Source organism: Sorex araneus, chromosome 6 (genome assembly GCF_027595985.1).
Source record: "Sorex araneus isolate mSorAra2 chromosome 6, mSorAra2.pri, whole genome shotgun sequence".
Classification (NCBI taxonomy): domain Eukaryota; kingdom Metazoa; phylum Chordata; class Mammalia; order Eulipotyphla; family Soricidae; genus Sorex; species Sorex araneus.
In genome coordinates this window covers 19,824,897-19,838,489 of record NC_073307.1, presented here as the reverse complement: position 1 = coordinate 19,838,489, position 13,593 = coordinate 19,824,897, and the positions used below count along the sequence as shown (strand labels likewise).

The following is a 13,593-nucleotide window of genomic DNA, read 5'->3' as shown; positions in this document are numbered from 1 at the left end:
TGTTCGCTTGCATAGATACAGGTGCAAGGTGGCTGGAAAGATGGAATTAACTAGGTTTGTGGTCTTGCCAATAAACTAAGAAAGAAATAATGAAATAAAAAAAAAAGAAAATTATCATTATAATGATTAATTCTTACATTCTAGCTGAGAAGGAAAGTGAAATCATCAAAGACAAGGAAAATACAGTAGGATAAATGGACTAGAATTCCCAGACTGCTGGAGACTGCTGAGGTCAGGAGCTAAAGAGAGGGAGGCAAAAAGGTATAATGTGGATGAAGAAAAATTGGCTTTGTTGAGGGGCAGCAGTTATTAGTGGTGATGGTATGGGTGAACAAGTTCAGAGGAAAAGATTGCTGGAAAAGAACTGTAAGGCCAGAATACTGGTGTACTGGGATGACAGTGATACAGTCTATATGAAGTAGAAACGCTCCCAGTACACCAGTACACTGGAAGCCAACATTGGGGCAAATGCCGCAGAGTTACAGAACAGGAAAAAGATTGATTCTGCTTTTCACTGGTATTGAAACTAGTCATATAGTGGTGTTGATAGTTGTCATCATCATAGTGCTTTTAACTAAGATACTGGGAATAATTCCCTGGGCTGAACTTTAGTTTGGAAGGTGACTGTTCTCAGAGGGAAGAGCCGCTTTGCCCTGAATGCTACAGCAACAGGACAGTAGCCATGAACTAGGGCGACCACGGGTACCTTGTTACCTGTCAGAATCCATACAGGATGCAACTACAACCAGGCACTATCCAATCATTTAAAGGGGCAAAATTGTCTTAAAAATGCTTAATTACTGGGGGTGAGAAGAATTGTTTCAAAGCTGCATTTAATTTTCATCAGTAGGATCATAATAAATCTGAAATAGAAACGCTGGAATAAAGGTACAAAATATGAGGCTACAATTGTCATTAAGTACACGGTATTTCAAAGAATGTCCCTTAGGAGAAATAACAAGCACCCCGTCACAAGATGAAACAAAACCACAAGAATTAGGAAATAACACATGAGGGTAAAACAGATGAGATCTTCTAAAATCAAAGAGAAAAAAGTGAAGTGAAGAGAGGAAAGTGAAGAAAAGATAGAACATGGATAGAAAAAAGAACTAACATCAAGCGCTCTGAATCTGCTTATATTCCGTGTATCTGGTGTGCATCAAACCTCTGCCCACCTCTCAAGGCCTCTCTGCAGGTCAAATAGTTAAATAGTATGATAGTGGCAATACTCTGAAAAGCTCAAAATACAGCATAAGGTAATAGCATTATTATCAATCAACTAAAACTAATTTTTTTCCCCTGCCAATTAACATTGTACCTAGTCCTTGTGGGCTCTTGGAGGAAATAAAAGGAAGAAAAGAAGGAAGGAAGGAAGGAAGGAAGGAAAGAAGGAAGGAAGGAAGGAAGGAAGGAAGGAAGGAAGGAAGGAAGGAAGGAAGGAAGGAAGGAAGGAAGGAAGGAAGGAGGAAGAAAAAGGAAGAGAAAGAAAAAACTACGTAAAAATACTTAATCTTAGTTTTCTAAAGAGAAATGCCTTTACAACTTATTCATTTTTCTAATATTAAGAAAAGCAGCCCAAAGGCTCTTACCTTTTGAAGCTGCAGAGCAAAGGGCCAGGAAGGCAAAAGCATCAGGAATTGGAAAGAAATGAGGGAAGACAAGTTACACGTGACTCATTATTGCAGACAGTCTCCCAAACAGCTGACCCGTTAGCAACACTGTCCAGCCCTGTCTCCTTTAGGACTCAGGTGTGGGGATGGCAGTGAAGGCTGTGCCAGAACCTGTTCAAGCGTGTTATCAAACTGGGACCAGAATGGGCTTCTGTTACCTTAATTTCTACTCCAAGTTAAAATGACATGGAATACCTACACACAAAATAAGTAAATAAATAACAGGGAGTAGGGTGGGGATTTACATGGAAATTCTTTTCCCACCTCCATATATATAGATTTTAATTTAATTTAATTTTTTTAGTTTTTGGGTCACACCTGGCAATGCTCAGGGGCTACTCCTGGCTTCTGCACTCAGGAATTACCCCTGGCAGTGCTTGGGGGACCATATGGGATGCCGGGGATTGACCCCAGTCAAGCCGCATGGAAGCCAAACGGGTGACCCTCCCCACTGTCCTATCACTTCAGCCTGATACACAGATTTTTTAAATACCAAATTTTTTTTCCATGTGGGAAAACTCACTCTTCAACCCTCATCCCAGGGAAAGGGAAAGGAATTGAAATTGAAAATCCCCGTAAGTTCTAAGTTCCACCCTGGACCTATGCAGGAAAAGGGCAGGTAGGTACTCACTCTTGGTCTGGGCAGAGAAAGTATGGGTAAGTTTGGCGAAAAGTTCGTTGTTTTCAAAACGGTCCTCTTTCACTTTTGTCCAGAAGCAGTCCTGGGAAAGATCCTCAGCCACAAACTATGGATGTAACGAGGTGTTAGGAGTTAATGATGTAGCAGAGACGTTTCCCCCATTTCCCTAGCTTTGCCAAATTTGATCATTTTGAGAACAAACTCCTTTATCTTAACTTGGTTTCTAGAAGCAAAAGGCTGGAGCAGAAGTCTGCGTGTGCTAAACACATAGAAGAACACTGTGCCACACTAAGATACCCCGTGTACAGAGGGTGGGCAGGGAGCAGGGACACAAACATCCATCCATGTACCCAGGACTTTTGGATCAGCACAATTATCCGTAGTTTATAGAATGTTATTAAACTGAGTTACATGCCCAGAGAAAAGGCAAAAAACTATGTAACTCATACATTCTGGTTTAATATCAGCACAGACTCAAAATTGGTTTATCACATTGAGAGGTCAGGCATAGAGAAAATTCCCTGTATCTGCTGGATAAACAGAAGCCCAGGGGAACCTGAGGAGACAGTGCGAGCCGTAAGAGAGGGAAGCCTGCTCGTGCACAAAATACAGAGGAGGAAAATGAAATGGTTTTTTTAAACAACTTCTGATGAAGAAAAGATGAAAGTTCTCACCTTGGACCAGTTTGGCCTCCGGAGCTGCACCTCAGGCTTATAAAGCTTCTTTGGGGCTAATCCAAAAGGTAGCACTGGGGCTGCAGGGACCCCAAATCCTCCAGGACAGGGAGGCGGGGGAGGGATTCCGGGACCACCAGGAAAAGGGGGAGGGGGAGGGGGTATTCCTGGTCCTCCAAGCAAGGGAGGAGGTGGGGGGATGCCAGTAGCCCCTGGCAAGGGGGGAGGTAGGGGGATGCCAGTAGCCCCAGGCAAAGGGGGAGGTGGGGGGATGCCAGTAGCCCCTGGCAAAGGGGGAGGAGGGGGGATGCCAGTAGCCCCTGGCAAAGGGGGAGGAGGGGGAATGCCAACAGCCCCTGGCAAAGGGGGAGGTGGGGGGATGCCAGTAGCCCCAGGTAAAGGGGGAGGTGGGGGGATGCCAGTAGCCCCAGGCAAAGGGGGAGGTGGGGGGATGCCAGTAGCCCCAGGTAAAGGGGGAGGTGGGGGGATGCCAGTAGCCCCTGGCAAAGGGGGAGGTGGGGGGATGCCAGTAGCCCCAGGCAAAGGGGGAGGTGGGGGGATGCCAACACCCCCGGCGAGAGGAAGGGGTGGAGGTGGAGGTGGAGGAACAGTGTCAGTGGCACCAGGCAAAGGAGGGGGAGGGGGAGCAGCGGCGGCGGCAGCAGCGGCGGCGGCAGCAGCGGCAGCCAGAGAAGCCACTTCTTTCCGGGCACTATCCAGGTCCTTGGTCAGCCTGGCGACCTAGGAAAACAGGGTCATGGGAGTAACTGGTGCTGGACAGGAACCTAAGAAATGACTCAGTCCAAACTTCTCATCTGACACAGGAAGAGAAGGACAGAGCCAGAGGGAGGAAAACACCAGCCGTCTGTCTGGTGGGAGCCCTAACTGGATCCGCGGCAGACGTGCACTAGAAAGGCAACTTCAATCCTGCCGCTAAATGTTCCCTGAGACTGGGAAAAGCAAAGGTCAAATACTCTAGTTACATAATATATAACTGCATATAAATACACCCATGCAAGTGATTGAGTTATCAGATGTGACAAATCGTGTCAATATTTGTAACTGCAGGAAAAGTGCATAGAGACAAACATGTCCCAAGATGATTAAGAGGAAATTAGCAAATAGAAACATCTCAAGCAGGGGATCAGAGCTAGGGCACCGAGGTTTGGTCTCTGGTACCACATATGGTCACCCAGTCCATGAGGAGCGATCCCTGAATGCAGAGTCAGGAGTCAGCTCTGAATGGTGTGGCCCCAAAACAAAACACAATAATAGCTCATTTAGTTTTCTCCTAAAATTATTTGAAGGGGGCTAGAGCGATAGTACAGCGGATAGGGCATTTGCCTTGCACGCGGCCGACCCGGGTTCGATTCCCAGCATCCCATATGGTCCCCTGAGCATGGCCAGGAGTAATTCCTGAGTGCAGAGCCAGGAGTAACCCCTGTGCATCGCCAGGTGTGACCCCAAAACCAAAAATAAATAATAAATAGAATTATTTGAAGACGATTATCGCTATTTCTGGATAGTATTGAGACTCATTTTATTCTCTGCATTGCTCTTTATTTCCAATTTTTTCTAGATTAAATTCTATTTTTAATTAAAAAACCAAAAATAAAAACAAAAACCCTAGATGATTTGAAAATGTGCATGATCTAGCTAGCCCGGTTCCGGACATGCGTCCCTGCGCCTGAGTTACCTCTTCTGTGAGTTGAGATACTTCTGCTTCAAGGTTCTGTTTCTCAGTGGCAACTTGCTGCTTTTCAGAATCCAATGCACTATTTTCTCCCTGAAGATTCTGGAGTTTTTGCTCAAAGTCACTTTCCATCTTTTTCATTTCCACCTGGAGCTCATGTCGGGCTGTTAACTCTGAGTCCAGCTAGAAGGAAAATGAATAAGGCCCCCAGTGAGTTTTCCAATTCAGCAAGAAGCACAGTGCAACTCCCCATACCACGTGTTCATACCTGGTCTATAGAGCTTATTAACCCAGAGACTACCCAGGGGAAAAGGGCATCGTGATTTTATTGCACATGAAGGATAAAGAGTTGGCAGAATGAAGGCTCAGTTCCATATCTATTTTTTTTAAATTATAGTAAAATAAAATAAGCCTTAAGATTAAACCACAACTACATTGGTGTATATGCCAGTAATGATAGCATCAAAAATCTATCAACCACAGCCCATGTCCAAGATTGGATGACTGCATAAAGAAACCACAGTACATAGACACAATGGAATACCACTGAGCTAGAAGGAAAAATGGAATCATAAAATGTGCTGCCATGTGGATGGAGCTGGAATGTATCATGCTGAGTGAAGTTAGTCAGAGGGAGAGGGACCAAGAGCGAATGCTCTCTCTCATATGTGGGACAGGAAGAAGCACAATACAAATGCCCAAAGGCAATAGAAATAGAACTTGTCTCAGCACAGGACAGGTATGGGGGTGGAGGACACGCACTACACGACAATGAGGGAGGGAAGCAGATACCGGGGTGGAGCGTGTGGTGCTGGGAAATTTCCTGTATGAAAACTATTAATGACAATTTGTAGGCAAAGGTGCCTGAAATTTAAAAAATTGGAAAACAAAGCAAAAACTATCAAACCACAGAGAAAGTTCTTAACACAGAAAAAAGGAAAAGTCAGACACATTCCTATCCTAGAATGTTCTAGAGATAACAGGCCACAGATGCCAACATAAGGAGTGACTGCGCTGGATGGGAGATGTGTGCTGAGAGTAGGTAAAGGACCAAGCAGTATCCGTATGTAAACCATGATGCCCAAAGAGGGAGGGCGGGGGAGGGAGAAGGCCAGGGAGGGAGAGAGAAGGAGAGAGAGAGGGAGAGAAAGTCCCTGCCATAGAGGAGGTTGGGGGGTGGTGGTAGGAGGGAGAGTGGAAACTTTGGTGGTGGGAAATGTGCATTGCTAGTGGGTGTTGGAACACTGTAGACTGAAACCCCATAATGAAGAGTTTTGTAACAGTGTATCTCACAGTGATTCAATTAAAAAAAAAGTTGTCACTATTACTTAAATATCCAAAAGTCTTTCCTGTCATGCTAAGAGACTAAGAACTGTGCTGACGCAGAACCAGATCCTGAGGATAGATCTTATATCACTCTCTACTGAGTAACCTGTCCCAGAAAGGTATTCCCCCAACAACCCACAATTTCATGCTAAAATCTTTTAAAAACATCACCGGTGACTGTTTCACAGGCTGTCAGAAAGATCATAATCCTTAGACCAAGAATGTTCTACTCTCAAGTTGTTCTTATTTTTTTGTATCCTCCAACATACCTTTTTTTCCAGCTCTGTAGCTTTGGCTTCATATTTCTCCACCTTTGTTTTATCAATCATTTGATCTGAAAAGAAGAGCCAGGAAGAAAAACTCTCAATTCTCATGTCTTCTCCTCTCACTACCTAAGTGCTTCAATAACCCATGAGTCTTTTGCCCTTTTATTTTTATTATCCTCCCTTGGAGTTTCTGTTCTAGAGACAGAAATGGACTTTCAGTAAGATTGACGTATCACTTCTGTGCCCGTAATGTAGCACGGCCACCGTGCTGGGGGCAAGCACCATGCATACGAATCAGAGTAGAAATTACAGATAGCAGCTGAAGTCCTTTCAAAAGACTGGGTGGTACTGATGTGGAAATAAACTAAAGTACCTGTATCTTCCTAACAGATGTTGGTCATCACATAAGAAAGGGCAAAAGTGAAAATATCTAGAAACTTGGAGAACATTCTCATTACAAGAAAGGTCAAAATGAAAGGCAAAACAATGTTGTAAAGAATAGAAGAATGAGCTTACCAATCAATCCCTCAATTTCAATCTGGAGGTGACGGCACTTGAAATCAGGATCAGCCCCATTCTTGTGGAGAACTATCTGAGAAATACACTCTTCAATCAACTTATAGTACTGTGGTCTGCAGAAGGGACAAAATTAGGTTGTAAAAGAAAAATCAAAATATATTTTTCAGAATTATTTAGGATGAAAAGTTACTTACTTTGACAACAGACAGATCTAGAGAAAAATAATCTTGCCATAAAATTAAGAATCGCCGCTATTCTAAGGCTCCTATCTGCCTGACAACCACCCCCACCGCCCCGCTTCCACATCATCTATCCCATCTAATGCAGATACAAGTCGCTTGCCATCTGCATCCAAGTGACAATCCCTTCCCATCTAAAAACACAGGCTCAAAGCTCCCTGTAATGGACAGGACTGTTGCTGAATCTCTACTTCCAAGTAACCTCAGAGAACTTTAAATTGCTACATCCCTTTGCTTTCATCTTTTTTTTTCTTTTTGGGTCACACCCGGCGATGCACAGGGGTCACTCCTGGCTCTGCACTCAGGAATTACTCCTGGCGGTGCTCAGGGGACCATATGGGATGCTGGGAATCGAACCCGGGTTGGCCACATGCAAGGCAAACGCCCTACCTGCTGTGCTATCACTCCAGCCCCCATGCTTTCATCTTTATCCTACCCTAGGGCCCTTCCAAAACTAGATGGATACTGGATACTTCACCTTAAGCTCTCTCCCTCTCTAGAGAGGCACCTTTCAATTGAGTGAAAGGGACAGCTAACAACTTCCTCTCTACCTGTGACTAAAGATAAATCCTGGGGGCTGGAGCGATAGCACAGCGGGTAGGGCGTTTGCCTTGCACGTAGCCGACCCAGGTTCGATTCCCAGCATCCCATATGGTCCCCTGAGCACGGCCAGGGGTGATTCTTGAGTGCAGAGCCAGGAGTAACCCTGTGCACTGCCAAGTGTGACCCAAAATAAATAAATAAATAAAATAAAAATAAATAAATAAAGATAAATCCTAATCCTCATCTTCGTCTAGTTTCTTTTCCTTTATAGATAGTATGTGAACTTAAGCATTTTGCTTTCTCCACTTAGATTCAAACTCAAATCTTCCACATGGTTAGCTGTGGTATCTTACCTGGCCTCATAGTCATTTCGGACCAAAAGTAGATGCTGCAGGATAGACAGGAAGTGTGATTCTGCCTTTGAATCCTTTACTGTGTTTAAGAGAATCTGGAAGATTTCACTGAAGTCAGTGAGAAGGGAGAAGAAGCTAAGGAAACCACATATTCACAAATTATGCTTGACGGGTCGCTTACCCAACTCCTGGGGAAAGTAGCAAAACATCACTTTATATTATAACAGCTACTGTTTCTGTAAACATTGCCTACAACTTAGGTACATGGCTCAGTGGTACTGCACATGCCTGCCTGTGTCAGACCCTGCTGGCAAGAACTTGTAGATTTCCTCTGACCCAGGGGCCCCGGGGCCTGATGGCACCACGCACAGACAGAGTGGGAATTCTCAAAATTGGCTTTAAGATCAAACAGTAGAAATCAAAAGACCACAACCTCAAGTCACTGGTGGACAATATCAACAGGTGATCGAGTAGTATCAGTTTTAGGGACACATATAAGAAAGCAAATTAGAATCCTCACGGCCTGACTTGCGCATGTTTTCCAAAAGCCCGACATCTTCGTGTGCTAAACTCCCCTGTTCTCGGAGGTCTTTACTTATTCTGGTGACTGTTCTCGTAATGAGAAATCCTCAGATCACTTTTCCTACTTTCCCAAGTCCATGCTGAAGTCACTAAATACAACAGCAATATAAAGAAGCCTGCGCTATCCACTGAGAAGACATATGAGTTGATGCTGAGTGGAATCCACACTTATATGCAACTAGCTGTCTCGACTGCCCTGAATCAGGCCAGTGAAAGGATATTCCATCTCCATTCGAATGTCGTCCAGTCGTCCTTTCAGGTCATAAGAATCCTCTTCCACGTGCTCATCGAACACATTCAACTGCACTTCAATGTCATCATTTTCAATCTCTCGAAGGCCCTATCAATGACAAAAGCAGACCTCAGGAAACCCAGAAGTGTCCTACACAGTCTAGACTCCCAAGCGGTTCCAACCTGGTTTTTAAAACAAAACTAAAGTCATCCTGGAGATTCCTGGGCCATAAGGCCAGGAAGGAAGCAGTCTGCCTGCCTAGCGCAACGCGCACCTCACCTGCAGCACTGGGTGCAGTCCCAAGCGCATCAGCTCGCTCCGAATGTGAATGCGGAAGTCAATTTCTTCAGCTTGTGCGATGAGCGCATTGATCAGCTGCAGGCATCCTACCTGAAATAAGAAAATATGACAGTTATGTCATTATTAAGCCCTAGATCTCAAGCTTTATGAATATTGCAGCCCTCAACTTATAACCTGCACAGGGCCAGAGCAATAGCACAGCAGGTAGGGAGCATGCCTTGCATGCGGCCAATCCGGTTTCAGTCCCCTGCATCCCTTATGGTCTCCTGAGCCCACCAGGAGTGATCCCTGAGCACAGTGTCAGGAGTTAAGTCCCAAATACCGCTAGGTGTGGCCCTCAAACAAACAAAAATATATATGACCTATAATGTTTATTTTTAACATTTTTATACCTGAGGACTGGTGAAAGTAGAGGAATTACCTCACAGACTTTTACGGCAGAAATTATGCCATCAAACTCTAATATTTATACATTAGTGTTTCTAACAGGACTGCTATAGGATCTAGGCATGCAGTGAATAAAGCTGCAATAATTTTTTGCATATCAGCAGGCCATTTCTGAGGACCAGCACAAGTCTGTGAACTATTGGTTGAAAGTCACTGACATGGAAGGTGCCCTAGCAGACTCGAAGGAAAAAGTTTGAGCTAGAGCTCAGTCTAAAGAACTCAGGAGGTCTAAATGACTGCAAAGAGCTGATGGTATAATTTGCTCTGGACTTCCATTTTCCTAGCTTGTAAAAGATACCATGCCTTTGCTTATCTCGTAAAGAGAAAAAAAATAACACAGATCATTCTCTGCCTTCTTGGGAAGTAATCTTTATTCATTCAGAACAGAATCCAAAATACAAAATATATTTTAGTCTGGGGGTGTCAATTTGGTGGTAGAGCACATGCTTTGTACGACTGAGGATCTAAATATGATCCCTGGTATCAAAAGCCAAACTAAATGTTTATAACTATATAGCATTGGGAACAATTCTGCATATTCTACTAATAGGTCAATGAAACTTAAATCTTTCCATCTTTCTATTTTAATTATTTGTTGGGAATGGGGGAACATATCCAATGATATTCAGGGGTTACTCCTGGCTCTGCACTCAGGAATTACTCCTGGCAGTGTTCAAGGGATATGGGATACTAGGGATTGAACCTGCCCTACTCTCTCTATACTATCACGCCAGCCCCAAATCTTTCCATCTTGAGCTAAGTATTAGGGGGCATATATACCTTGAGTGCAATAGGAGTACCACTTTTTAATCCATCCAGCAGTGTTTGGAAACGTTCCACTTCATCCATCTCAGCTCTTTCTGTCATTGCCTCCAAAACCCTTTCATTCCTGCCCAGGTGAAAGGAAAGGGAGAGAAACACTCAGACACAGACATGAGCAAAGATTATATAGGGTGCAGGTCTGCTAAACAATATGTGGAGCCTTGTGTTAATTGCCAGCACCATATTATAAAAAAGTTTTTAACTTGATCTCATCATGTAGAGCAGATGTCTTATCTGCTGAAAGCTATAGACCATCTCATTGAAAAAAAACTCTCCTTAAAACCCATCCCTAGAGTCCTACCCTTGAATATCAAATTAAGACGCCTCTTCTATGGAGTATAATCTTGTACAACATTTGGAGAGGCATTTAATAGAACCAATTTTTTACTGGGGGGGGGGAGTGCTTATACACAGTGTTTAGGGGCTCCAGGGGCTAGTCCTTGATGATACTGGTGACAGTTCTGCAGCGGGACAATTCAAATGCTCAGGCCACAGAGACCAGGCAGTGCAAGGCATTGAACTCGGGGCTTCCATCTGTCAGGTATGTGCTCCAGCTCTATCTTCCTGGCCCCTAAATACCAATGTTTTCTGTCAGGGAGGGACTTGGGTAGGTCGCTCCCAATGATAATTGGCCAACTGGGCTGGAGAGTTCAATGCTGAGTGCCACAAGGTATTGTTCAAAACCAAAAAACCAAAATCAAAAATCCAAAGTATCTTATGTAATAGGGAACTACAATGTCTATGCTTAAAAAATTATCTGTCAGACTTTACTAAATCACTTATAGTGGTTACCTTTGTAAAACAGGGTAAGGGGATGAGGTTATTAAAATTTTCAATATACTTTTATATTGTCTGGATTTTAAAAATAAGTGTTATTTCTGAATTCTTTTTGAATGTAAAAAAGAAAACACTTGTCTTAAGAGAACAGATGGTAACAGATTCAACAGATATCCTGCTATTCTTCTGATACCCAGAACATTTCCTTACCAATCTTTCTTAAGTAAGACTCATGGTGTTGAGATCTGAGAGTCTAATGGTCTTAAGTAGTTTTTTTTTTAAGTACTTTTTATGACCAATTCTCTCTCTCTCTCTCTCTCTCTCTCTCTCTCTCTCTCTCTCTGTGTGTGTGTGTTCTAGTCTACACACAATGGCTCCAGAAAGGGAAAGGAGCAAACAAAGGAGTTGGGCCACATACATGTCCTCTGGCTGCGGCAGGATGCAGAGAGCAGAAAGCAGCTTCACTGCGTCGATCATCATATTGGGGACAGAAGGGTCCATGGCTCTGACCAGCAGCAGGATTCCTTCCTCTGTCTCCAGCATGGTCTTGATTCCAAACTGGTCAAAGAGAACAGAAAAGGGAAGCTTCCAGGTGACAGCATCAAGCCCTGGAGAGTGGGGGTCCCAGACAGGGTGAATATAACTAATTTGTACCCCAGAATCTGACCCCACTTGGAAAAGGAGTCATCTTACTGGAGTAAAGTGGGCCCCTAAACCCACAGAATGAACATTCTTATGAAATGAGGAAATATGAACACAGAAATGCACACAGGGAGGATGCAAGAGCCTGGGGTGACAGACTATGAACCAAGGGACATCAGAGAGCTAGCAAGTTACCAGAAGCCAGGAGAGAGACATGGAACATTCTTTTTCACAGCATCAGAAGGAAGCAACCCTGCTGACACTTTGACCCGGAACTCATAGTCTCCAGAACCGCGAGACAAGAAATGTCTGCAGTTTAAGACAGTCTGTTGTACTTTGCTTATGATGGTCTTAGCAAACTACTATGGGGTAAAACATGTCTCAATGTAGCCAAAAGAAGAGCATAGCAAAAATAATCTGCAAGTAGGTAAGATAGAATTTCAGTCTTTCAAGAACAAACATTTTATTCTTGAGGGCTGGAGAGACAATACAGCGGGTAGGGCTCTTGCCTTCCATGCAGTCAATTGGGGTTCAATCCTGACACCCTTTATTGTCCCCCAAGCCCTGCCAGGAGTGATCCCTGAGCACAGAGCCAGAAGTAAGCCCTGCATGGAGCAAGAGCAATAGTATAGCAGGTAGAGCATTTTTCTTGCACGCTGCCAACCCAGGTTAGATCCCAGCACCCCATATGGTCCTTAGGCACATCCAGGAGTAATTCCTGAGTGCAAAATTGGGTGTGGCCTCCCCAACAAAAACAAGACAGAATTTTTTTTTATTGTGTTTATTCTTAATGCCTCATCTATCCAATATTAGTGAAGAACACATAATTGCACCAAGAGGCAAATGATTATGGCCTTCCAACAATATTGTCACTGTCACTGTCATCCCGTTGCTCATCGATTTGTTCGAGCGGGCACCAGTAACATCTCTCATTGAGAGACTTATTGTTACTGTTTTTGGCATATCCAATACACACGGGTAGCTTGCCGGGCTCTCCGAGAGGGGCGGAGGAATCGAAACTCGGGTCGGCCTTGTGAAAGGCGAACACCCAACCGCTGTGCTATCGATCCAGCCCTCCAACAATATTAAACAGATAAAAACGATGAAAGAATGTTTCTGTGTATGTAAAACAAGATGCTTTTTATTGATACTTATTAGAAAGATGCTGGGAAGAGAAAGAGAAGCACACATTCAATACAACACAGGCTTCTCCAACGTGGAAATAAGCACGCAAAGAAACAGAGAGACAAGGAGATGTACGTTCAAGGGAGAACACGGGCCTAAAGAGCAAGCTGATGAAATAATTCCAATAGGACAAATCAGGAGGAGGAAACTAAACAAACCTTCCAAAAACCATGACCACAGATCAAGTAACTCAAGGATTAGCAAAAGAAAACATAGAAGAGTCTGGGAGAAATACTTGAAGCCACTCTTGGGAAGACACGAGGCATCTCGGGGGCCAGCGAGGCAGCTCCGCTGTCCAGTGCCTGTCTTCCATGTGTGAGGCCCCAAGTTCAGTTCCCAGTAACACACACACGTTACGATACCAGAAACAGGAACATCGTGAACCTCACATTCCTAGATTCCTTTTGGAGTTAGTCCATAGAAGACAAAGGACGGGCGTCCAAAGGGGGTTAGAGAATAAGAAAAAACTTACCTTATTGTTCATAAAAGCTTTTAAGCAGCGAATAATCTCATGCTGGTTACGGCTATCATAGTTTCTGCATATAGAAGACATATAGAATACAGAATCAGTGAAGTTGCAATATTTTCCATTTGATTTTTAATCTTGCAAACAAGGATATAAAAAAATATTTCCAACTAGTAGCTGAAGAAATTCTAGCAGGTAACACAATGCCCTGAAATAC

The 13,593-nt window shown here is 43.8% G+C and overlaps 1 protein-coding gene across 1 annotated transcript in view; it reads right to left on the bottom strand.

Moving 5' to 3' along the window:
• Window positions 1-13,593, bottom strand: part of DIAPH1 (diaphanous related formin 1) — a 98,310-nt gene that overhangs the window by 43,102 nt on the left and 41,615 nt on the right. Inside the window, exons 7-17 of the mRNA XM_055141981.1 lie at window positions 13,383-13,446; window positions 11,502-11,641; window positions 10,265-10,373; window positions 9,017-9,127; window positions 8,727-8,845; window positions 7,924-8,040; window positions 6,786-6,901; window positions 6,273-6,337; window positions 4,681-4,860; window positions 2,985-3,725; window positions 2,302-2,416 (exon numbers count right to left, since the gene is read on the bottom strand). Of these exons, the coding sequence (XP_054997956.1) occupies window positions 2,302-2,416; window positions 2,985-3,725; window positions 4,681-4,860; window positions 6,273-6,337; window positions 6,786-6,901; window positions 7,924-8,040; window positions 8,727-8,845; window positions 9,017-9,127; window positions 10,265-10,373; window positions 11,502-11,641; window positions 13,383-13,446 (1,877 nt within the window). The remainder of the gene's footprint in view (window positions 1-2,301; window positions 2,417-2,984; window positions 3,726-4,680; window positions 4,861-6,272; window positions 6,338-6,785; window positions 6,902-7,923; window positions 8,041-8,726; window positions 8,846-9,016; window positions 9,128-10,264; window positions 10,374-11,501; window positions 11,642-13,382; window positions 13,447-13,593) is intronic.